This window comes from Pelobates fuscus, chromosome 6, assembly GCF_036172605.1.
Source record: "Pelobates fuscus isolate aPelFus1 chromosome 6, aPelFus1.pri, whole genome shotgun sequence".
In the NCBI taxonomy this organism is placed as follows: Eukaryota; Metazoa; Chordata; class Amphibia; order Anura; family Pelobatidae; genus Pelobates; species Pelobates fuscus.
In genome coordinates, this window is record NC_086322.1 from 301155265 (window position 1) to 301183059 (window position 27795).

Sequence of the window (27795 nt, forward strand, 5' to 3'; positions counted from 1 at the left end):
CCCTCCTCATTCACATCGTTATGGAAAAGAGCAGTTTGAAGAGCTGGATTTTCACATGTCGCAGAGACTAGAGATGGCTCAAACTTCCCACACCGTAACATGTGAATATAGTGTTAGGAAATACCTGAGTATGCAAAGAGGTTTAAAAATAGCCCATCCACAGCTGCTGGGAGAAAACTAACACAAAAAAAAAAAGCTCTAAATATTTCTCAGTTTCTAGAAAGTAAACCGTACATGTTCACTCTGATGGCAGATACAATATGCAACATCTTTCTAAACCGCAGCGTAGGCAGCAAAGAAATAAATAAAAAAGAGGAAATTAAATGAGTGAATGTTTTAAAGACCTCCAACGACGTTACACAATCTTATCGCATTACATGTCTCGAATTAAGCGCAGAATGGCTAACGCCACATTATTCGCAAAACTGGGAAATATTAAAACAACTTTCAGGCAACCGTAGCTGAAGGGGAGAAATACTGAAATGGACGTCCACCCAACTTTTTAAAAAAACATTTTTATTTTGGCCTAAAAATGTTTGCCCCGTGAAGCATTACTCCCACATGGAATCCCTAGGTATTGACGAGTACTCCCGGATTGGAACAGACCGGGGGTGGGGGGGGGGGGGGGGTAGGAAGACTAGAGAGTGAAAGGGGGGGGGGGAGTGGGAGGGGGTTGGATAATGTGATACTGTGTGCGGCAATACAAACCTTTTATTTTAAACTTTTTAGAGTTGAGATTATCTCCCAGTATTCTGCTATACAGAGAAAGGAAATCCAGAGTGAATGCAGATTGTGTGCCCTGTCCACATAAAGTCAGGTTCATTTAAATGTTCTGTGGGTTTAAAGGGTCACGCTATTTACCATAACTCGTCTACCAATTGTCAGCTCTCAGAGTTGCCTAGAATGGCAGTGATTTGTTAAGATCCTTACGGTGGTTTCCAGTTACCAGATATCAGTTTTGTCTAAATTGTGCACGGTGTCAAACAAACACACGTACAGCCTGAGCTTTCTCTGATCAATTTGCGGGAAGAGAAATTGATGCGCTTCCTGAAGAAGGGAGTTTTGAATAATTTTTTGAAGGAATGTAGAAGAGAAGGGAGTTCCACAGGAATGGTGCAACCCTAGAGAAGTCTCCCAGGAGCTAAATAATAATATGCAGGCGTCCCAGGATATGGATAGGGAGGCTCTGCAGCAGATGTGGATCCAGTACTAGAAACAAGGCAAGACTAGAACAGGCACCAAACAAGATCACAAGACAAGACTAGAAGAACCCAGAACCAGAGCAGGACAGAAAGCAGAACATGTACACAAGACATGAACAGAACAGGACAGGACTGTACAAGGACTGGGAATACAAGACAAATAAAACAAGACAAGAGATACAAGGCAAAACAAGAGGAGAAATAACCAAGTACTATATATGTATTAAACATTGGAGATTTAGACATACATGAATGGCCAAGATGTAAGCAGCCCACCACGCCAAAGTACTCCAATTACAGTGGGTCCTAACTGCCTAGATATGAATGACTAAAAGTACAATAATTAAAACACATAGTACTTACCTGCAAAGAAAGCAGCAGAAGAAATGAAACCACTGCCTGCAGGAACAGACTGAAACTAAAAGGAGTAATGCCAAAAGAATGGGTGTGGCAACAGAAAACCAAAACATTTAAAGGAATCCTGGAGACTGGGAATTCCAGGAACGGAATAAAGGAATGAACCCAGAACACCCAGCATAAAGAAAACCAGACATAGACTAGAAAACCAGAAAAACCAAGAAAAACTAAACAAGAATTTAAAAAAAAAAAAAAAAAAAAAGTACTGGATACCAGAAGTGATTGCCAGAAAAGATCCGCAGCCAGGAACACAGGATGTGACATACACTATATAAAATGACCGGGGCAAAGACACTTTAAAATAAAGCCTAATCATGAAATGGTGATTTGCCTATCACTACTTATGTCAGGTTTGGATTACTAGAAAAACAATTTAAAAAGTACAAATATTCAGGAGCTGGAGGAAGGATGGAGAACACACATGTGTGAAGCAATATAAATAATTATTTGCCTAGGGCACATTCAGCTATTAATTAAATGCATGTCTTTGGCTGTGGAAGCACCAACCTCGTCCTGTGAGATTCCGCTAAAACCACACAAACTGCTTTAGTTTAGTAGGAAACCTGCCAAGAACACACATTCGTGGTGCAGCCTGCAGGCCCTGCAAACACCCCACTTGGATGGTATATGTGGAATAGGTCACCTTCGTAGCCAAATAAATATTTTGATTAATAAATGCATGGTTTATTATTAATGCACTCATATGAGATATATATATATAAAGATGTTTAGTTCTACGATCCTCTAACACTCTGAGAGACCTATAGAATGGCCCTACATTACCCTCAGTCAATTTCGAGCAGGTATCCATGCCTCTCCTAACCATACGTCACTGCCAGTGCCCTCAATACTGCCTTACGTCCTGTGTTAAACATGTCATAATCCCATATATACAGACTGTCCTTCCGTGACACGTGTCCATGCCACTAGCCAACAAACGGGATAACGCCACCCAATATTAAATACACAGAAAGGAAATTTCAAGGAACGCATTCAAAGGAAGACTGGCCACATCCTTACGATTCCTGAAATGCTTCGCTTTCTTGTGGCTGGTGTGGAAATGACTGGTTTACAATAATCGGCCAATATATGCTCATTATTAAAATAGGACTCAGGCACTATAGGCATTTGAACTTAAAAGGGATCTGTCAGGTCTCTGGAATTTACAATTTTGAATAAACAATTAAAATCACCTGTGACTTGTATTAACTTTTTTTTATTAGATACTCAATGTCTGTTAAAAATTTATATGATAAAATTTTGCGTTTGATATCATAATCCGGTTCAGACAAGGCAAAGAAAGGGCACACATTGCAAAGTAATAAAAAAGGAAACGTTGAGCCGATTTATCATACTGCTCATTGCTAAATAATAAATGTGGCCAATCACCATGGAAACCAGTGGAACCAGCAGGCACATTCCATTGGAGAATCCACTTTTACATTTTTGACAAAAATACAATTCTTAAAGGGACACTATAGTCACCAGAACCACTATAGCTTAATGTAGTTGTTCATCCTCCTCACGCTTTTTATAAAGGGGCTGAATGTTCCCCACAGAGATGCATTGATTCATTTCCCTATGGGAAAGTATTGGCTTGGCTGAGATCACCAAGATTGAGCATCTCAGCCATTGAGGTGGAGCCAACCACTGAGACTGGCACGGGGGGGGGGGGGGGGGGGGAGGAGCTCCAATGTCAGGCAGAGGAGAAATAATGAGATAAAGTCAGTCAATCTGAGTCATTTCTTGAAGATTCTATCTTTGTGAAATGGGAAAACATGCACACTATAAGGAGCTTACACCTCATAAAATGGGACAGACACAAACACACACACACACACTACAGCCCCTAGCCATGCACGCGCACACACACTACAGCCCCTAGCCATGCACGCGCACACACACACTACAGCCCCTAGCCATGCACGCGCACACACACTACAGCCCCTAGCCATGCACGCGCACACACACTACAGCCCCTAGCCATGCACGCACACACACTACAGCCCCTAGCCATGCACGCACACACACTACAGCCCCTAGCCATGCACGCACACACACACTACAGCCCCTAGCCAGGCATGCACACACAGACACACTACAGCCCCTAGCCATGCACGCACACACACTACAGCCCCTAGCCATGCACGCGCACACACTACAGCCACTAGCCATGCACACGCACACACACTACAGCCCCTAGCCATGCACGCACACACACTACAGCCCCTAGCCATGCACGCACACACACTACAGCCCCTAGCCATGCATGCACACACACTACAGCCCCTAGCCATGCACGCACACACACTACAGCCCCTAGCCATGCACGCGCACACACTACAGCCCCTAGCCATGCACGCGCACACACTACAGCCCCTAGCCATGCACGCGCACACACTACAGCCCCTAGCCATGCACGCGCACACACTACAGCCCCTAGCCATGCACGCGCACACACACTATAACCCCTAGCCATGCACGCGCACACACTATAACCCTTCAGCTATGCATGCACGCACACACACTATAACCCTTCAGCTATGCATGCACGCACACACTATAACCCTTCAGCCATGCACACACACACCAGCCCCAAGCCATGCATACATACACACACACTACAGTCCCTAGCCATGCACGCACACACACTACAGTCCCTAGCCAAATATATTACATCACAAACAGCCCCCCCTGTACACACACACACACACACACACACAATCCCACATGAAGCACCCAAACACAGACGATGCCATATGCAGCCTTCTCACACATGCATGCCTACTGCAAACACATCATAAAAATTCACCCTCTTTGGGGGCCTTGCTCGTTGGGAGTAATTACTGTGCCTCTCAAAGACCCATTCTAGGCAGTGGCAGATCAGGGGGGAACAGAAAGAAAAGAATGAAGCGCTGAGGCAGCACTGCAGCCATACCACCGGTGGGGGCCTATCGATCTTTTCCCCCCACACAAGGCAACCCCGTTCAACCTGCATGTCTCATCAGGGGCCCGGTTTGGTGCTGCGGCCCCTTTAATGTGGGAACAGAGTGCTAGGAGGATATTACTACCTGTCACTTCCTCCCAGCTTATAGACTGTGTAAGAGGACAGAGAGAGGGATGAGGGAGCATCGAAGACAGAGTACCACAGACTCCCATCAATGGCAGCCAACCCCAGGCGTCATCAGTCACCCCCTGCAACCAAAAAGTATGGAAGCAGGGGGGGTGATTAATAATATGTAAATTTAAATTTGTGTATGTGTAGGTAGGTGTGTGTGCGGTCTTTGTATGTGTACAGATGTGTGTATGTTATTATTATTGCCGCCATTTATATAGCGCCAACAATATTATGAGAGGGGGTATTTAACTATAAATAGGACAATTAGAAGAAAGCTTACAGAAACGATAGGTTGAAGAGGACCCTGCTCAAACTAGCTTACCGTGTATAGGAGGCATAGGCGTGCGCACGGGGTGTGCCAGGTGTGCCTGGGCACACCCTAATCCCCGCGGCACGCCTATGGTGTGAGACCGGCAGGGGAGATCTCAGGATCTCCCCTGTCGGCTCATGCAGAGCCGGCGCTATCTGATCGCCGGCTCTGCTCTAAGCCTCCCTCCCCACCGGCCCATATGCAAGGAGGGAGGCAGGAGAGGACCTGGGGAGCTCTAGCCAGCAGCTCCGCCGGGTTCCTCTTGCAAGATCTGAGCGTTGCCGCGGCAACGCTCAAATCTCGCGAGAGTGAACTCTGGCCCCGCAGGCTAGAGTTCACTCTCCACTGGACCACCAGGGAATGGATGGCAGCAGGAACAAGGATCCCCCCTCCCTACATAAGGTAAGAAGGGAGGGGGGATATTCAGTAATCTACCCCCACAAATCACCCAAACACAAAAAACACAATAGGACAGGAAATATCAATCAAATAAGGTGGGAGTGAAGCAGAGCTGGAGGAGAGGGTAGAATGCTGCCCTTTAGGAGAGAGCAAGACACAGGTATGTAAGGTAAAGGTTACTCTGGCAGGCCATATGCGTTCCTAAAGAAATGGGTTTTAAGGTGCTTCTTAAACTGTTGAAGACTAGGGGAGAGTCTGATGGGGGTATGTGTGTGTGTGTCAGTCTTTGTATGTATGCGCACACCAGTCTTTGTATGTGTACCTATGTGTGTATGTATGTGTGTGTGCCAGTGTGTGTGTGTGTGTATGTGTAGATATTTGTGTCGGTATGTGTGTGTGTGCCAGTGTGTAGGTGTCTGTTAAGGTATATGTTTGTATCGGTGTCAGTGGGGTTAGATGTATGTATCTGTGTGTTCGTGTGTTTCTGTGTCACCCTTGTGCTGGAGGGGGCAAAATAATTTCTTGCACAGGAGCCCTCTCTACAGTAGTTCTGCCACTGCATGCTCTACTTATCACCAGTAAAGTCACACGCCAGCACTCAGCGTGGTATACTACAGCCGCCTATCCCCACACTACCGCCCCCTATCCCACCACTACAGCGCTGTGCGCTTCCCTCCTGCTCCGGGCCAGTGCGCCCTCATGGACCCGCCGGGCCAGGCAGTGCTGCAGCTCCTGGCAGTGCCCCTTCCTAAGGGGCGCCCAAGGCTACTGCCTAAGTCGCCTATAGGAAGCGCCAGCCCTGAAAGCAGGAAAGAGTGTGAAGGGGGCGGACACAAAATGCATCTTTGTCTGTGTAGCCAAAAAGTCCTTAACCCTAGAGTGCTTCTTTAACAGAGCTGCATGGGAATTGTAGTTCAAATACCAACATCAGGCACAGCAAGCATCTGAACTACAGTTATCATAATACTCAGTTCTCTGACCTGGCTGTGTATCGTTAGAATGGTAATTAATCTGTGCTGCAATTTCTGTAATATGAAATCATGGGAAATGTAGTCATCAGACATCTGCTAACATCAGGTAACGCAAGGGGCTTGTATACTGAAATTCCCATGATGCATTGCCAGCTGGCTGGGCTTTGTAGGAGCTTCAGTTAAAGGAACTCTCCAAGTTTGACGTATTACCACAATACCAAGTCCAATTCCCAGGAAGCTCAACCAGCTGTAATGGCTTTGAGCATGATGGGATTTGTAGAGAGGCCCTGGGAGCTGACAAGAGCTGCAGGAGAGGTAAGTAAGTGCTCTCTGCCAGCCCCCGCTCCACTGAACTGCCAATGCCACTGGACCACCTCCCTGCCATGTATCAAGCAGGGGGGACGAAAAAATAAAAATTTAATAATAAAATATTAATAAAAAAAATAAAACACAATTTTTTTTAAAATAATAATTTAAAAAATAATAATAAAAATGCCCACCCCCCACCAAGGCTCTGCATCACACACACACACACACACACACACACTGCATTCATTATATACACACACTGTAAATAAATATTCAATTAATATAATTTTTTTAGGATCTAATTTTATTTAGAAATTTACCAGTAGCCGCTGCATTTCCCAGTCAATAAGTTTTCCCATTTTTGGGGGGTAAAATTAGGGGCCTCGGCTTATATTCGAGTATATACGGTATATCAAATATTTGTGATTGCCTCATGCATTTTATGATGACAGTTCCTGATTGGCGGATGTGTTTTATGGCAGTAGTAATGCTAACTCACTGTACCTCCATGTGTCTTTGTACCTGACACGTGAGAGGCCAATTAGGTGTTAATGAGTATAAAATCCAACCAGTTTTATGATATTTTTGTGCAAGAGGAGCTATAAAAAAGGAGAAAAGGCTAATCACAAGAGTCGCAACACTTTCTAAGGACTCACTCACCAACTATTGAGCAGTTTCTGATGTACATAGAGTTATTTAGGCCACAGGAGCCAGGCAGGTAGACAGCTTTTCAAACCCCTAAATGTATTGTTCGTTTTCATATAGTTTAGGAGGACAGGGGCAGACGGGTGCACACACACAGCCCTACATTCCCGTACCTGCAGGAGGTATAAAGGTGCACATAGAGACCTTGGCAGAGCTGCCAGGTATAGACTGTGTATGGAGTTAGTAGGTCAGGTATTACATAAGAACAGATAAACATCTCACAAGGCATGTCCCTTGCCAAGCCAGATATGGGCTGGCGGTGGAGAATAAAGAAGGATACATTATTGTAGACACACAGCTAGGGGAAGGGTGAGTGTGGGGCGCTGGCATAATGTGAACACAAGGGTCACGGAACATTTAGAACACAAACACCTGGGATTAATTCTAAGCCGAGAAACACACATTACAGGAAACGCAGGATGCCAAGGGGAACAGGGCAGTCTTTAATATAGATTGGACCCTGGGCAAGCATTTGCTTGGGCCCAACTGCACCCTGCCCCCGCCACCTCCCCCATCACTCCCTGGCATGCAGTCAAGCCCTCCACCCCAACGCAGTGACGGACTAAAGTAGAAATAGCCCTGGTGCAAGAATTTTTTGGGCTCACCAATCATAAGGGTGACCAGAAAGTAGATCCCTAGCTGTCGTGCAACTCCAACAATGCTTTGACAGCTGGGACTCTACCAATTTCCCATGCTTGCAGGGTTGTATGGAGTATGTTTGTGTGAATGTAGGGGTGTGTTTGTATGTGGCAATGCAAGTGTGTGAATGTAAGCATGCATGTTTATATATTATTGGTGTTTAACACCAACATGTTTGTGTTTATTTGTATGTAGTGTTGAAGTTTGAATGCAGGAGTGTATTTGTATGTGGTGTTGGTGTATCATTGCTGAGATGTATGCGCATACACAGCCACACACACACAAAACACATGCACTCTACACATACCTTTCCAGCCTATCTCCACCAACTCCTCCCAAATCCTCTACATACATACCCTCCTACAAAACTTTCAAATCCTACTCCCACCTTCACTTCCTTTCTATCCTTCTGCTCCTAGCAGCTGGTGATGTCTCTCCAAACCCCGGTCCCCTCTGTCACGATTCGGGGAACCCAACACGCTAACACACACACAGACACACACACAGAAAGTGTGCAGTACCGGTCCTTAGAGTGGCCGGGCTAAGCACACACAGAATAGTCAGGAGACAAGCCGAGTAAGGGGAACCAGAAAACAGAATAACGAGAAACAAGCCGAGGTCAAAGGGTAGGAGAAAGTCACAAAGTCAGTATAACAAGCCAGAGAGTACGTAACCAGAAATCACACGTTCAGAATCAATACTATAAAGCAAAGACCACAACAGGGCAGGGAGGAACAGGAAAGGTAAGTATTTAAACCATCAGGTTAATTCTGATTGGATAATTTCCAATCAGAATTAACAATCACACGTGGGAGATATCTAAACCTCCCACTGTGATTGAGGCACTGTGCCTTTAATGCCGGGTCAGGTGACTGACCCCGGCGTGACATATCTTGGGCAGTCTTCCAGCGTGCAGCGTCATGCATGCTGCCGCTGGGGGGCGTGGAGGAAGACGCGGGCGGCATCCGAGGCTGGAGGGATGCCGCTCGCCGAGACCACGTGGAGAAGGGGACCGCGGACGGCTGGAGGGTGAGTGCCGCGAGCGGACTGCAGCCTCCCCTTGCAGCCGCCCGCGGGGTCCTGACACCCTCTCAACAAACACAGCACATACTAACCCAAGGACCCACACTAATCTCATACCCATCTCATGTTCCTCTAGATCCTCCTTCAATACTGCCCTCTGGAACGCACGCTCTGTTTGCAATATAACTAAATCCACTGCTGTCCATGACTTTATCTCTCGTTCAATAGATTTACTAGCCTTAACAGAAACCTGGCTCTCCCCCTCTGACACTGCCACCCCTGCATCTTTGTCCTTCGGTGGTCTCCAACTTACCCACAACCCAAGAAACTCTGAATGTAAAGGTGGTGGTGTTGGGTTTCTCCTCTCCCCTCACTGCTCTTTTAAACCTCTTCCCCACCCCCCCTTCCCTCTCTTTCCCGTCATTTGAAATACACTCAATTCGCCTTTTCAAACCCTTCTCTGCTAACATTGCTGTTATTTACCGTCCCCCTGGTTCCCCTCTTCTCTTCCTTGACCACTTTGCTGCCTGGCTACCCTATTTCCTCTCTTCTAACATTCCATCCCTAATTCTCGGGGACTTCAATATTCCTATAAACCCACCTTTGACCTCTGCAGCCACTAAACTACTTTCAATTACTTCCTCCCTCGGGCTATCGCAGTGGGCAAATTCTCCCACCCATGTAGCTGGCAATACCCTTGACCTAATCTTCACTTATGCATGTACAGTAACCAATATCTGCAACACTCCATATCCACTCTCTGATCACCACCTCTTATCATTTGCTCTTGCCTACCCCCTCACCCAACAACCTCAGCCTAACCCCCCTCAACTCAGGAGGGACCTTAATTCTCTTGATCTCCAACAGTTGTCAGCTGACATTGATTCACAACTGCTGTCCATCCCTTCCCTCTCCTGTCCTTCACTGGCCATCTCCATATATAACTCTACTCTTACATCTGCCTTGAACACTGCAGCGCCACTCCAAACCAGCACCTCGAGGAGGACCCGCCCCCAACCATGGCATACTAAATCAACGCGCTACCTGCAAAGATGCTCCCGTTGTGCTGAACGCTCCTGGAGGAAGTCTCGTACCCAATCGGACTTTCTCCATTATAGATTCATATTGTGTTCATACAGCGCAGCCCTTGCCCTTGCCAAACAGTCCTATTTTTCCTCTCTCATTAGTTCATGTTCCCGCAACCCCAGGCGTCTCTTTCACACCTTTAATTCTCTTCTTCGCCCTGCTGTGGCCACCCCCAAAACTAACCTAACTGACAAGATTGAACAGCTAAGGAAAGAATTCTCCCCTCCTTGCCTTTCTGTTTCTCAATCACACATAAATCATACCTTTCCTACCCTTCAGACATTCTCCCCAGCTACTGACCAAGAGGTGGCTGCTCTTCTTTGCTCCTCTCGCCCCACCACTTGCCCGCTCGATCCTGTCCCATCTCACCTTATCAGATCTCTCTCCACTTGTCTCGTGCCTTCTCTAACACACATCTTCAACTGCTCGTTCTCTTCTGGCATCGTCCCTGCTGACCTTAAACATGCCACTGTAGTACCTATACTAAAAAAACCATCCCTCGACCCATCCACCCTTTCTAACTACCGTCCCATATCCCTGCTCCCTTTTTCCTCAAAGCTTCTGGAAAGACTTGTCTTTACCCGTGTGTCTCATTTCCTCAATTCCAACTCTCTCCTTGACCCCCTTCAATCTGGCTTCCGCCCTCTCCACTCTACAGAGACTGCCCTTATCAAAGTCACTAACGACCTAATCGCAGCTAAATCCAAAGGCCACTACTCCATACTAATTCTTCTTGACCTCTCAGCGGCTTTTGACACCGTTGATCATGCTCTCCTTATTCAAACTCTTCAATCGCTTGGTCTCTGTGACTCTGTCCTCTCGTGGTTTTCCTCTTATCTCTCCCAACGCTCATTCAGTGTCTCCTTTTCTAATGATACCTCCTCCCCTCGCCCTGTCTTGGTTGGAGTCCCCCAAGGCTCCGTCCTTGGTCCCCTTCTATTTTCTCTTTATACTTCCTCTCTTGGAAAACTTATTGCCTCTTTTGGATTCCACTACCACCTGTACGCTGATGACACCCAGCTATATCTCTCCTCCCCGGACCTCTCCCCTGCCGTCCTGCAACGTGTCACTGCTTGCCTTTCTTCCATCTCTGACTGGATGTCCTCCCGCTTTCTGAAACTCAATCTCTCAAAAACTGAGCTCCTTGTCTTTCCTCCTCCTAATACTGATCCTCCTCTTTCACTCTCCCTTCAAGTTTGTGGTACCAACATCAGTCCATCCTCGCAAGCACGCTGTCTTGGCGTCATACTTGACTCTGGTCTCACCTTTGAGCCTCACATCCAGCATGTTGCCAAATCCTGTAGATTCCATCTTAAAAACATAGCCCGCATCCGCCCCTTTCTTGCACCAGATACTACCAAGGAGCTTGTCCATGCTCTAGTAATTTCCCGCATGGATTACTGTAACCCTCTCCTGATTGGTCTTCCCAAAAGTCGTACTGCACCCCTACAGTCCGTAATGAACGCTGCTGCTAGACTGATTTTCCTCTCTAGTCGTTTCTCTCACACCTCACCCCTCTGCCAGTCCTTACATTGGCTTCCTGTATGCTATAGGAGTCAATTCAAGGTACTAACTCACACCTATAAAGCACTGAACAACTCTAGCCCCTCTTATATCTCCTCACAGATCCATAGGTATGTCCCTTCTCGGTCTCTCCGCTCTGCCCGTGACCACCTCCTGTCCGTTTTCCGCACTCGTATGGCCAACTCACGCTTGCAGGACTTCTCGCAGGCGGCTCCCTTCCTATGGAATAGCCTGCCTACCGCCATCAGACTCTCCCCTAGTCTTGCATCTTTTAAGAAGTTTCCAAGACTAACCTCTACCTCACATACCTGTCTCTTGCCCTCTCCTAAAGGGCAGTCCACCTGATTTGATTGCAAATTCATGTCCTAATGTGTTTTACACCCCACCTCCTATAGAATGTAAGCTCGATCGAGCAGGGTCCTCTTCAACCTATTGTTCCTGTAAGTTTATTTGTAATTGTCCTATTTATAGTTAAATCCCCCTATCATAATATTGTAAAGCGCTACGGAATCTGTTGGCGCTATATAAATTGCAATAATAAATAAATAAATAAATATACACAATGACACACTTGCAGATACAGACACATAAACTGACGCAGATAGAGACAAACAGATACACAAGCTGACACATGCAGATGCTCAGACACACACACATATACTGTCAGACATATGAACACAGACACATACACTGACAGACATACCATCGGTCAATGTATGTATATGTGCATGTGTACATACGGGTGGGGGGGGGGGGGGGGGGAGGCAGGCCACGGGGCAGGTGCTTTGGGCCCCTGCAGTCATAGGGCCCGGGGCAGCTTCCCCGTTTGCCCCGCGCTAAAAAGACTGCCCTGAAGAGGAACGCACAGTTGGGAAAGGCAACCTCCATGCTATGAGTAGGAGACAGTCCAATAAAAACCCATAGGGCAATGAATTAACTGGGTAATAACCCGCCCTATTCTATAATTACACAGCATACAGAGCCAGGGATTCTGGGTAATAACCCGCTTTACCCCATAATCACACAGTATACAGAGCTCCCCCTGCAGCCAGGGATTCTGGGTAATAACCCGCCTTACCCTATAATCACACAGTATACAGAGCTCCCCCTGCAGCCAGGGATTCTGGGTAATAACCCGTCTTACCCCATAATCACACAGTATACAGAGCTCCCCCTGCAGCCAGGGATTCTGGGTAATAACCTGACCTTACCCCATAATCACACAGTATACAGAGCGCCCCCTGCAGCCAGGGATTATGGGTAATAACCCGCCTTACCCCATAATCACAGTATACAGAGCACCCCCTGCAGCCAGGGATTCTGGGTAATAACCCGCCTTACCCTATAATCACACAGTATACAGAGCTCCCCCTGCAGCCAGGGATTCTGGGTAATAACCTGACCTTACCCCATAATCACACAGTATACAGAGCGCCCCCTGCAGCCAGGGATTATGGGTAATAACCCGCCTTACCCTATAATCACACAGTATACAGAGCTCCCCCTGCAGCCAGGGATTCTGGGTAATAACCCGCCTTACCCCATAATCACACAGTAAGCAGAGCTCCCCCTGCAGCCAGGGATTCTGGGTAATAACCCGCCTTACCCCATAATCACACAGTATACAGAGCTCCCCCTGCAGCCAGGGATTCTGGGTAATAACCTGCCTTACCCCATAATCACACAGTATACAGAGCTCCCCCTGCAGCCAGGGATTCTGGGTAATAACCCGCCTTACCCCATAATCACACAGTATACAGAGCGCCCCCTGCAGCCAGGGATTCTGGGTAATAACCCGCCTTACCCCATAATCACACAGTATACAGAGCTCCCCCTGCAGCCAGGGATTCTGGGTAATAACCCGCCTTACCCCATAATCACACAGTAAGCAGAGCTCCCCCTGCAGCCAGGGATTCTGGGTAATAACCCGCCTTACCCCATAATCACACAGTATACAGAGCTCCTCCTGCAGCCAGGGATTCTGGGTAATAACCCGCCTTACCCCATAATCACACAGTATACAGAGCGCCCCCTGCAGCCAGGGATTCTGGGTAATAACCCGCCTTACCCCATAATCACACAGTATACAGAGCGCCCCCTGCAGCCAGGGATTCTGGGTAATAACCCGCCTTACCCCATAATCACACAGTATACAGAGCGCTTTCTTCTGAGAGAGAATTTACGCCCTTTAAATATTTACGTAGCTGTTGGGATCCTTACTTTAGAGACCCTGCGAATGAGCCCGGCAGATTGGAGTATTATATAACACCGATCGATCACCCTTACAGAACATACACAACGTCTCGCATGAACCATAAATTCCCACACCATGTTTCTGTTACATATTGTTTGGAGTGCTTTGTGTAAATGTTTTCAGATTTTGGAATAAAGTCTTTGAGACCCTCTGGATTTTGGAGACCAGTTAACACCTACGGAATACCCAAACCGAGAATGAGCGAGCCAGAGATTTTAGCAATCAGCAGTGAATTAATAAGTTTCTAGGAAAACCAGGCACTGTAAGAATAATAATAATAAAAAAAAATAGGCTTGGTTCATCCCATTCTGTGCCAAGTCTACATTTCCATGTAACGCCAGAAGGGAGGCACAGCATGGGCCCAGGTGCTGAAATCCATAACTCGGCCCACTTTGAAGGTGTATAAAGATACAAACTAGTCAGATGTAGCTCTGCTGGCGACTGTCTAGCCACACTAAGCTTCCATTTACTGAACAGGATGGACAAAATAGCGATATATTCACAGGAATTAAAGACAGACTTATTGAAATTACCAATTCTTCTGACTGTAAACCAGTAGCAAAGTTCACCTTTTTCACCTCCCTTTCCACCAGTGTGCCTCGTACACCTGGTTTGGGATCAGCACGCTCCAGTGCACAGCAGCACTGCAGAGACTCTTCCATAGGGAGTATTTTGAAATACAATACAAGGTAATTATTCAATACATTTGTTAACCACGCAAAGACGTCTCCACGCAAAGATGTCTAGTTCAATAATCAGGAGCCTTAAAAGACACAATCCGAATAAAACCACAGAACAGAGAATTCATTCATCACATGCAATAAGGAATTGCGAAAGGATCGAGGCTGTTTAATGGAGACACGGACCTGCTATATGTAAAGGGAAATTCATTAGAGAAGTTATAGAAGGTGCACTCACGGACTCTCGGGAATTCTTAAGTCAATCTTTTCACTGCTTAATTAAAGGATAATACTTAAAGTATAACACTACAGGCACCCAGACTACTTCAGCTCATTGATGTGGTCTGGGTGCTGTGTCCCTATTGCACTTAGTGCTGCAATGTAAAACATTGTAGATCCAGAGAATGTTTACATTGCAGCACTAAGTGTGCCTCTAGTGGCTGTCTCCCAGCCAGCCACTGGAGGCGCTTCCTGCATCCAGACGGACCTTTGGTCCGGTACCTGCATGGAGACATTTCCCCATCGGAAAGCATTGATTCAATGCTTTCCGATGGGGAGGTCTAGTGCATGCGTGGCATTTGCTGCGCATGCGCAATAACGCTCGTTCATCGTGGGACATGGTCGGAGCTGCGACCCAGCACCTAGGGACATCGGCACTGGGATCAAGTTGATAAAGGATTTTTAACCCTTTACTTAATGAGGTGGGGGGGGGCGCAGGGCGCGATGGAGAGAGAGCTATAGAGCCAAGAATACAGCTTTGTATTCCTGGCACTTATAGTATCACTTTAACAATAAAAAGCTGTATTCCAAACACAAGTGTCTACAGGGTTAAAAACCCTTTAAATACTTACCGGTTTCATCTCTGTCTCCTCTGACATCAGCATGTGGGGGAGCCTAATGTGCATGCGCGGCAAGTGCCGTGCACGTATTAGACCTTGCCCATAGGAAAGCATGGAATCAATGTTTTCCTATGGGAATTTTGAAGACTCTACATGAGGACTTACAGCATTGTTTCACAGAGTCACATTGAAGTTTCTCTAAAACACGTTTCACATTGCAGGACTAGGGCGGATAGGGACACTACATCCAAACCACTTTGATGAGATGAAGTGATCTGGGTGCATACAGTGTGCCTTTAACTGTAAAAGCAGACAATCACAGCGTATCAACGTTTCAATTTCAACGGGAGACTTTTCTCATGACCTGGAAGATAGAATACTGAAAAATCAATATGTAAACACAAAAAAAATGCAGCTCATCAGCATGAGGATGGTCACTGGCTTGATATTGAGGCTTGGATGTTATGAGTTGCATTAACAACGAAACAGCTGTCCGTGAGTGGTTATCTGGCTTTGCACCTCTTCCTGAGATGTGTTTAAAATCTGTTGTATACAGCAGACACATACTCCAAGGAATCCACGTTTAAAGTGGAATAAATGAGGCCAAAAGGTGGTTCTTTGTTCAACTCATTCCCATATCCCCACCCAGAATCCCTTGCAGTAACAACAATATGCAAATGTGAGATTTATGTGTGAAAAGCAAGTCTTTAACAATTGGGTCTTTCAAAAGGATGGGTCGATATTTGTATAAAATGCTTTTAATTCAATGTATTTTGTGATAAAGGAATATTTAAATTCTCCTTTCTCCTCCATTTCAGCACGTTAGATAATTTCATTATCTAATGTGTTTATTATATCCTCTATAAATATATCTTTCACATGGTTGACTTGCATTTTAAAATCTTTTTGCTTGGACAGTTACATTTGAGTTCTCATGCATTGGCTTGAGAATTAATCAAAGAAAAATAAAAAAGTCAAAAGTAGACAAAAAGAATCCCAAAAGAGATCACGTTTGTCTTGCTGTTCAGAGGTAAATGGTAACATTATAGTGTATAAGGTAAAGAAGGGTTGCCCTGACACAAATTTAAAATGTAACATTTAAGCACTCTGATATTAAAAGAAATATTTTAGAAAAATGTATATATTTTTTATAAATGAATGCAATGAACAAAAATGAAAAGTAAAAAAATAATAAATAATAATAATAATAATAATAATGTAAAAAAGAAAGTATATACAGATTGTGCTTCTATTACATCAGAGAGCAGCTTTTTTGGCAACTGGCCAGGGTACCTCCATTCGTTTCCAACGAGTATGCTCAAAGTGTACATATAATTGGTAAGCAATATTGGGTTACGTTGTATATTGCAACAGCATATCCACTCTTGCTATTCCTTAGGAGAAATTAAATGTTATTGTGTTGTAGTATCAATTAGAATAGAGCTTTGTTTAAATTAAAAAGGAGTGAATCCTAAAGTGCTTGTTAAGGAAAATAAATAAATAAATAGGGCAGGATGATAACTTGGCAATTAACTGCCAGTAAGAGCTGCTTATATAGTCTCAATGCATTGCGCCTTCCAGGGCACCTAAAATCATTCAAAACGAAAGACAGAACTATTCTGCTGGCAGCGCTAGCAGACGGCTTAGTGTTAGTTCAGCTGTGCATGATTGCCGAGTCATAACCCATTATGGATCAGGCTGTATATCTTTGTCTCAGGGATTCCCAAACACATAAGCGATGTATGGTGCGAAAGAGTTGGCGTCCTATCGTACGTTTCACCTAGCAGGCTCTTCAGGGATTTCTGGAGATCTATATAGGTTTCAAATCCATTGATTTTTTCATGAAATTCAAATTTAAATCATGTCAAGATTCCCTTTTATTCCAGAAGTTTGGTCCTTAAGGGGTTAAAGATACCATTTATTTGTATTATGTCGTTCCTTCTGATCAGTCACTTGTTAGTTTATTCTTTCTGGGTTTTTGTGGGGAGTCTCTACCTGATTCTGATCTCCACTTAAATCTCGAACATAACCTCCATGAACCGCGAGAGCGACACCACACTTTTCAGAAGAAGTTTTCAGTTTAGCTATTTTGGCCTTAAGTTATAGATTTGAATTCCTGACGATGCTCACTCATTTTGGTGAATAATGCGGGTGTTACTCTCATCCAGACAGCAAAGTCTAGTGAGAAAAAAAAAATATATATAACATAACATCTCTTCTACGCTGTGAGAACTGGCTACGAATAAATTAACAGCAATTTCATAATAATCTGGAACCTGGACAAACTGACATCACTATACATCAATCCAAATATCAGATTAAATAAAATATCACATGGAGCTTTGTGGGAGGTCGCCATCATAGTCTCTCTCAGAAACACAAGAAAGACGGCAGCAAGAACCGCTAAAACCTGGGTATAGTTATCTTGGATAAACTTACAAAGCTGGAGTTCTGTTACACACTCAGACACATTACTGGGAGTATTATTGCTGTGGAGCTCTGTTATACACTCAGACACACCAACAATATGGAGCTCCTAGAAAAGAGGGATTTGGGTCTGAAATAGGGACTGTCCTACCCCTTGGAAGGTATGGTAAAACAACGAGCACTCCACACACTTTAATAGTTATCAGATTTATGGAAAGAGGAGATATAGATATATATAGATATATATATATATATATATATATATATATATATATATATATATAATAAAAGCCATCACTTGTAACACCTCTTTGGATAAAAATCCCCAGACTTTGTAACTTGTGCACCTTAGTCTGCAGGAACCAGGAAGTGACAGAGACCTCTCAGCCAATCCTGTCCTTCCATTTGTTTCCCACAGAGAGCACGGAGCAGATTAATGGTGAGAGCTGTACGTCGCACACTGCAGGCAATGCAGGGGTTAGTTTTCCCACGAAGCCGTGTGTGAAGCTTTATTAATTATTATTATGATATTTAGATGGCTTACGGCCTTCTCCAGGCATTTGACGCGCACAGTTCCAGTTTATTTCTCCGTTTCTTTCTCATATGGAAACCCCATCTGACTCATCAGTAAACTATAGAACATTTAACACAATTCATCCCACAATCCCGTTCATGTGTCGGATCACTCACTGCTTCCCATAAATCCCCAGCTGGATATGTCTCGCTACCCCTGTGGAGTCTGCTATGCCATCATACTATAGACCACAGACATGATCTCTGTATGCTTTCCCTACACTGAGGGCCACACTGACACAGACCGTGCGGGGAGGAACAACTTGTGTCTTGTATAGTGGCAGCATCTCTCAGAAGGTGGAAACTCCTGCCTAAAAAAAAACAAAACAAAAAAAAACACTTTTTTTTTTTTTTAAATACTCCATGCACCACAACCATCATCATGGTGCTTGGAGTATGTATGTGCAGTTTTAACCTCTCTGCTGCCAGAACTGAATCCCAACCTCTGGCAGCATCAGTGGGGCCATCCCAGAACAAGCCATCCCAGAACAAGAGGACTGGGCTAGCTCATGGCATTTGGCGTCTGACACAGGCACGCACAGCATGCCGACGCCAGACAGCCAATGGCGGCATGCCACCCATATCCTCCCCCCAGCCCTGACATCTGTCCCTCTCATGTAAGAGAGAGTGACGGAGTGAAAGGATCAGGCTGAGGGTAACTTGGGCCCCAGTACTAGAATGGTGGGAAGTTTTAGATATAAGAAGAGTTACTATGACCAAATACCCTGTTTTCATTATATTCATTAAATGCAGATAGGACTTTTTTTTTGCCAAAATAAAAATGCAATGAAATCTAGGTCACCGTTTTAGGATTAAATTGCCGTGTTTCTAATTAAAGGGTACAAACAATGGTCTCGAGCAGAAATCTCACAGCAATTCTAAATGGAAAATATTCAGTGAAGTTTTTCTTCAAACTCTGCCGGCTACAAACATGTGCAGTGGGTATAAGATAGCCGGTTTGCCCATGTCGTCAAATATTGCAATTAACACAGATGTACATGGTTGGAACACTAGACAAACCATCAACGTGTCATCCATCCAGTGCACACACACACTACCCACATGCAGAGCACACACACACGCATTCACACACTACCCACATGCAGAGCACACACACACTACCCACATGCAGAGCACACACACATGCATTCATACACTACCCACATGCAGAGCACACACACATTACGCACATGCAGAGCACACACACGCATTCACACATTACGCACATGCAGAGCACACACACGCATTTACACATCACGCACATTATGCACATGCAGAGCACACACGCATGCATACACTACCCACACACAGTGCACACACGCATTACGCACCCAGTGTAGCTAAAGTTTGCATTAAGGTCCCAGAACATATGGGGGGGGGGGAAGACTTGAGATCCACACGCACCAACTAACAGTGCCATGCTGACAATACAGAGCCTCTGCGTTTATGCATGGAAGATTAGGTTCACATGGTGTAGTGATCTGTAATTGAAGAATCAGAAGGTGACCAAACCTGACCTTCAGTTGTGATACTACCAGTTCCCAAAGCCATTTCTGTTACACGCTCACCTGCTACAACAACATTAGAAGCACATCCTTCATTCTCCAGAGCCTCTGCCAGCGGTGCCCCAAAATCTCCCTGCTGGAGGTGTGCCAGTGCCTCAGGAGATACCCATGCCAACAAACGCTGTGAGAGAGATCTGTACAGAACACACAGTCCTTAACCCTCTCAGTGACAGTGAAACTATGATAGGGAATACTCATTGAAATGTACAAACCATCATAAAAGTCATGGAAAATGGAATTTACATCTCTCCCCCCAAATAAAAACAAAATGAAACCCAACAGTAAATATCTCTGGCAATACTGCTATTCCATCACACGTGTGCGCAATGCATAGAACCTATGGATGGATCTGAGCCAGAGCAAGCCCTGATCAATGGCTTGCACATGCTGGTAAAAGGGACGTTCCTAGTGTATTATCACAGCTTGCAGTAGTGTACGGTGCTCAGTGTCTCTGGTTGTCATCTCCCAACTTTATGTTAAATCGTTTAGGAGCCTTGTGACAATATCCAGGGCTATACACAGCCCCCATGGCCAGGCCCCCCCCACCTCCTCCTCAAAGCTTTAATAACTTGGAAGCTGCACTTTAGGATTTTCAATGTGAGTTTCCCTGGGTCAGCCATGGAGAGTGAATGGAAGGATAATCTCTGAATTATCAATGGGGCTGAGGAGAGAGTAATGTACAGGAGCTGCACCAACACACACCTGGCCATGTAACCATCTTAACATGGGCATCGTGAATCCCTGCAACATTACGGCTTTAGAACATCGATGGCTATACAGCTGAACTACATCACCCATAATGCTCTGCCAACCCGAAGCGATGTTACCAGCCCCGTTTTAGAATGATATCATAGTACATTGACTAACATACAAACAACACTCAGCCCCTTAAGGATATACGACGGAAATATACCGTCATGTTGGACGCCATTGCTTCTGATGCTGTGTCCTTAAGGGGATGTGGCAGAGTGTCTCCTACAAACATTAAAAGACACAAAGAATAAAACCCATTCTCAGACCCCCGGCCCTCACCTTGACCTTCATTAAGAATCAGCACAGACGGGGGTCCGCGACATGACGGTATAAACTGTACAAACCCCAAGAGCCAGCACACAATGGTTTACTCACTCTGGTGTGTTAATCCAGATAATGTCCAGGTGGCAGTAATATACACACTCCTTGTCCTTATATGTGTAACAAGTACATCTCCTCGCCCTCCTGTGTGCCCCCCCCGAATCCCGCTCCAGGTGAAAACTGCTACTCCTCTGCTCATATCCAGCGATCGGGGTTCCTTGGGGTCCCGGGGAAGCTGTGCCCAAAGAGAGGGGTAACCCAGGGTTCGCTGAGGTGGCTGCCGTCACTTTCTCCGCACGGCTGCCTTTTTTCGCTGCTGCTTCCTTTAGGTTCAGTTTAGTGGCTGCAAGCTGCGGCAACGGGGTGAGGACAAAGCCTGCAACAAAAAGCAAAAATAGGGGATATGGCAACAGCTCTCGGCACCCATGGCCCATCATCACATTCTATACCTAGAGCCCTGCATCCCTCTATACCCACAGCACAGCATCACATTCTATACCCAGAGCCCTGCCTGGCACTGCATCCCTCTATACCCACAGCCCTGCATCCCTCTATACCCACAGCACAGCATCACATTCTATACCCAGAGCCCTGCCTGGCACTGCATCCCTCTATACCCACAGCCCTGCATCCCTCTATACCCACAGCACAGAATCACATTCTATACCTAGAGCCCTGCATCCCTCTATACCCACAGCACAGCATCACATTCTATACCCAGAGCCCTGCCTGGCACTGCATCCCTCTATACCCACAGCCCTGCATCCCTCTATACCCACAGCACAGAATCACATTCTATACCCAGAGCCCTGCATCCCTCTATACCCACAGCCCTGCCTAGCACTGCATCCCTCTATACCCACAGCACAGCATCACATTCTATACCCAGAGCCCTGCCTGGCACTGCATCCCTCTATACCCACAGCCCTGCATCCCTCTATACCCACAGCACAGAATCACATTCTATACCCAGAGCCCTGCATCCCTCTATACCCACAGCCCTGCCTAGCACTGCATCCCTCTATACCCACAGCACAGCATCACATTCTATACCTAGAGCCCTGCCTGGCACTGTATCCCTCTATACCCACAGCACTGCATCCCTCTATACCCACAGCCCAGCATCACATTCTATACCTAGAGCCCTGCCTGGCACTGCATCCCTCTATACCCACAGCCCTGCCTAGCACTGCATCCCTCTATACCCACAACCCAGCCTGGCACTATATTACTATACCTACAGCCCAGCCTGGCACTATATTACTATACCCACAGCCCAGCCATTCACTGTATTACCATACCCACAGCCCAGCCTGGCATTGTATTACCATACCCACAGCTCAGCCTGGCACTGTATTACTATACCCACAGCTCAGCCTGGCACTGTATTACTATACCCACAGCTCAGCCCAGCACTGTATTACTATACCCACAGCCCAGCACTGTATTACTATACCCACAGCTCAGCCTGGCGCTGTATTACTATACCCACAGCTCAGCCTGGCGCTGTATTACTATACCCACAGCTCAGCCTGGCGCTGTATTACTATACCCACAGCCCAGCCTGGCACTGTATGACTATACCCACAGCCTAGCACTGTATGACTATACCCACAGCCTAGCCTGGCACTGTATGACTATACCCACAGCCCAGCCTGGCACTGTATTACTATACCCACAGCCTAGCCTGGCACTATATTACTATACCCACAGCCTAGCCTGGCACTATATTACTATACCCACAGCTCAGCCTGGCACTGTATTACTATACCCACAGCCCAGCCTGGCACTGTATTACTATACCCACAGCTCAGCCTGGCACTGTATTACTCTACCCACAGCCTAGCCTGGCACTGTATTACTATACCCACAGCTCAGCATGGCACTGTATTACTATACCCACAGCTCAGCATGGCACTGTATTACTATACCCACAGCCTAGCCTGGCACTGTATTACTATACCCACAGCCCAGCCTGGCACTGTATTACTATACCCACAGCCCAGCCTGGCACTGTACTACTATACCCACAGCCCAGCCTGGCACTGTATTACTATACCCACAGCTCAGCCTGGCACTGTATTACTATACCCACAGCCCAGCCTGGCACTATATTACTATACCCACAGCCTAGCCTGGCATTGTATTACTATACCCACAGCCCAGCCTGGCACTGTATTACTATACCCACAGCTCAGCCTGGCACTGTATTACTCTACCCACAGCCTAGCCTGGCACTGTATTACTATACCCACAGCTCAGCCTGGCACTGTATTACTATACCCACAGCTTAGCCTGGCACTGTATTACTATACCCACAGCCTAGCCTGGCACTGTATTACTATACCCACAGCTCAGCCTGGCACTGTATTACTATACCCACAGCCCAGCCTGGCACTGTATTACTATACCCACAGCCCAGCCTGGCACTGTATTACTATACCCACAGCCTAGCCTGGCACTGTATTACTATACCCACAGCCCAGCCTGGCACTGTATTACTATACCCACAGCCCAGCCTGGCACTGTATTACTATACCCACAGCCCAGCCTGGCACTGTATTACTATACCCACAGCCCAGCCTGGCACTGTATTACTATACCCACAGCCTAGCCTGGCACTGTATTACTATACCCACAGCCTAGCCTGGCACTGTATTACTATACCCACAGCCTAGCCTGGCGCTGTATTACTATACCAGGTATACCCACAGCCCAGCCTGGCATTGTATTACTATACCCACAGCCCAGCCTGGCACTGTATTACTATACCCACAGCCCAGCCTGGCACTGTATTACTATACCCACAGCCCAGCCTGGCATTGTATTACTATACCCACAGCTCAGCCTGGCACTGTATTACTATACCCACAGCTCAGCCTGGCACTGTATTACTATACCCACAGCCTAGCCTGGCGCTGTATTACTATACCAGGTATACCCACAGCCTAGCCTGGCGCTGTATTACTATACCAGGTATACCCACAGCCCAGCCTGGCGCTGTATTACTATACCCACAGCCTAGCCTGGCGCTGTATTACTATACCAGGTATACCCACAGCCCAGCCTGGCACTGTATGATGTGGGACTAACTTTATAAGATAATCTTCAAATGAAAAGAAACTTTAACCTAAATGAATGGGTTGGTTATTTGCCCAGACAAGTACAAATCCAGTTTGTAGTTTTGTTTCTACTAAAAATTAGCCTGGCAACCTATTCAGTAACCAGAAAGATCATAACAAACCCACTTCTAGGGGTTACAGAACCAAACTGGCAGCCACCCCACACTCTCCATCCTAGAATATATTATATAAGAAGCAGAAAGTCAAATCACAAATAACGGAATTATATGTGATAATAGGACACGGTGAGATTATTATATGTATGTGTGATAATAGGACACGGTGAGATTATCACATGTATGTGTGATATTAGGACACGGTGAGATTATCACATATATGTGTGATATTAGGACACGGTGAGATTATTATATGTATGTGTGATATTAGGACACGGTGAGATTATTATATGTATGTGTGATATTAGGAAACGGTGAGATTATTACATGTATGTGTGATATTAGGACACGGTGAGATTATTATATGTATGTGTGATATTAGGACACGGTGAGATTATTATATGTATGTGTGATATTAGGACACTGGGAGATTATTACATGTATGTGTGATATTAGGACACTGGGAGATTATTACATGTATGTGTGATATTAGGACACGGTGGGATTATCACATGTATGTGTGATATTAGGAAACGGTGAGATTATTATATGTATGTGTGATATTAGGACACAGTGAGATTATTATATGTATGTGTGATATTAGGACACTGTGAGATTATTACATGTATGTGTGATATTAGGACACTGTGAGATTATTACATGTATGTGTGATATTAGGACACGGTGAGATTATTACATGTATGTGTGATATTAGGACACGATGAGATTATCACATATGTGTGATATTAGGACACAGTGGGATTATCACATGTATGTGTGATATTAGGACACAGTGGGATTATTACATGTATGTGTGATAATAGGACACGGTGAGATTATTACATGTATGTGTGATATTAGGACACGGTGAGATTATTACATGTATGTGTGATATTAGGACACGGTGAGATTATTATATGCATGTGTGATATTAGGACACTGTGAGATTATTACATGTATGTGTGATATTAGGACACGGTGAGATTATCACATATATGTGTGATATTAGGACACAGTGGGATTATCACATGTATGTGTGATATTAGGACACGGTGAGATTATTACATGTATGTGTGATATTAGGACACTGTGAGATTATTATATGTATGTGTGCTATTCGAATATATGGGAATATTACATGTGTGTTTGATAATAGGACACGGTGAGATTATTACATGTGCGTGATATTAAAATACAGGATTATTGCATGCATGTGTGTCTCTCTCTGTATAATACCCAGCTGGGGCAGTCTCTCTCTCTCTGTATAATACCCAGCTGGGGCAGTCTCTCTCTCTCTGTATAATACCCAGCTGGGGCAGTTTCTCTCTCTCTCTCTGTATAATACCCAGCTGGGGCAGTTTCTCTCTCTCTCTCTGTATAATACCCAGCTGGGGCAGTTTCTCTCTCTCTCTCTGTATAATACCCAGCTGGGGCAGTTTCTCTCTCTCTCTCTCTGTATAATACCCAGCTGGGGCAGTTTCTCTCTCTCTCTCTCTGTATAATACCCAGCTGGGGCAGTTTCTCTCTCTCTGTATAATACCCAGCTGGGGCAGTTTCTCTCTCTCTGTATAATACCCAGCTGGGGCAGTCTCTCTCTCTCTGTATAATACCCAGCTGGGGCAGTTTCTCTCTCTCTGTATAATACCCAGCTGGGGCAGTTTCTCTCTCTCTGTATAATACCCAGCAGGGACAGTTTCTCTCTCTCTCTGTATAATACCCAGCTGGGGCAGTTTGTCTCTCTCTGTATAATACCCAGCTGGGGCAGTTTCTCTCTCTCTGTGTATAATACCCAGCTGAGGCAGTTTCTCTCTCTCTCTCTGTATAATATCCAGCAGGGACAGTTTCTCTCTCTCTGTATAATACCCAGCTGAGGCAGTTTCTCTCTCTCTCTGTATGATATCCAGATTTACCTGTATTAAATGTGAAGAGAGTCCAGAACAGGATCAATAATCTCCGCTCCATGGATCCAGCTGTAAGGCTCTCCTGCTGCATAGAAGTGATGTAATATCCCAGAGCTCCCCAGGTGTGCTCTCACCATCCCAGCCCCGGCAGCATGATCCTCACTGACAGTCAGAGCTATAATGAAGCTGGTATCCTGCAACTATGAGAGCTGAGCTCATTTAAACCAGCTGGGATCATGCGCCTCCCACAGGATAACTGAGGAATCCCTGGATCAGAGACCTGCAGCATGCTGGATACAATAACATCCAGCTAACTGCTTTATACAAAGAATCCTCCAACTAACTGCTTTATACAAAGAATCCTCCAACTAACTGCTTCATACAAAGAATCCTCCAACTAACTGCTTCATACAAAGAATCCTCCAACTAACTGCTTTATACTAAGAATCCTCTAACTAACTGCTTTATACAAAGTAACCTCCAACTAACTGCTTTATACAAAGTATCCTCCAACTAACTGCTTTATACAAAGTATCCTCCAACTAACTGCTTCATACAAAGAATCCTCCAACTAACTGCTTCATACAAAGTATCCTCCAACTAACTGCTTTATACAAAGAATCCTCCAACTAACTGCTTTATACAAAGTAACCTCCAACTAACTGCTTTATACAAAGTATCCTCCAACTAACTGCTTTATACAAAGTATCCTCCAACTAACTGCTTTATACAAAGTATCCTCCAACTAACTGCTTTATACAAAGTATCCTCCAACTAACTGCTTTATACAAAGAATCCTCCAACTAACTGCTTTATACAAAGTAACCTCCAACTAACTGCTTTATACAAAGTGACCTCCAACTAACTGCTTTATACAAAGTATCCTCCAACTAACTGCTTTATACAAAGTAACCTCCAACTAACTGCTTTATACAAAGTAACCTCCAACTAACTGCTTTATACAAAGTGACCTCCAACTAACTGCTTTATACAAAGTGACCTCCAACTAACTGCTTTATACAAAGAATCCTGCAACTAACTGCTTTATACAAAGTATCCTCCAACTAACTGCTTTATACAAAGTATCCTCCAACTAACTGCTTTATACAAAGTATCCTCCAACTAACTGCTTTATACAAAGTATCCTCCAACTAACTGCTTTATACAAAGAATCCTCCAACTAACTGCTTTATACAAAGTATCCTCCAACTAACTGCTTTATACAAAGTATCCTCCAACTAACTGCTTTATACAAAGTATCCTTCAACTAACTGCTTTATACAAAGTATCCTCCAACTAACTGCTTTATACAAAGTATCCTCCAACTAACTGCTTTATACAAAGTATCCTCCAACTAACTGCTTTATACAAAGTATCCTCCAACTAACTGCTTTATACAAAGTATCCTCCAACTAACTGCTTTATACAAAGTATCCTCCAACTAACTGCTTTATACAAAGTATCCTCCAACTAACTGCTTTATACAAAGAATCCTCCAACTAACTGCTTTATACAAAGTATCCTCCAACTAACTGCTTTAT

The 27795-nt window shown here is 45.2% G+C and overlaps 1 protein-coding gene across 1 annotated transcript in view; it reads right to left on the reverse strand.

Annotated features, from left to right (window-relative positions):
• The window catches only part of EDN3 (endothelin 3), a 49845-nt gene extending 23410 nt beyond the window's left edge, over positions 1-26435 (reverse strand). Inside the window, exons 1-2 of the mRNA XM_063459631.1 lie at positions 26264-26435; positions 21170-21491 (exon numbers count right to left, since the gene is read on the reverse strand). Coding sequence (XP_063315701.1) covers positions 21170-21491; positions 26264-26345 — 404 coding nt within the window. The 5' untranslated portion in view covers positions 26346-26435. The remainder of the gene's footprint in view (positions 1-21169; positions 21492-26263) is intronic.
• Between the last annotated feature and the right edge of the window lie 1360 nt (positions 26436-27795).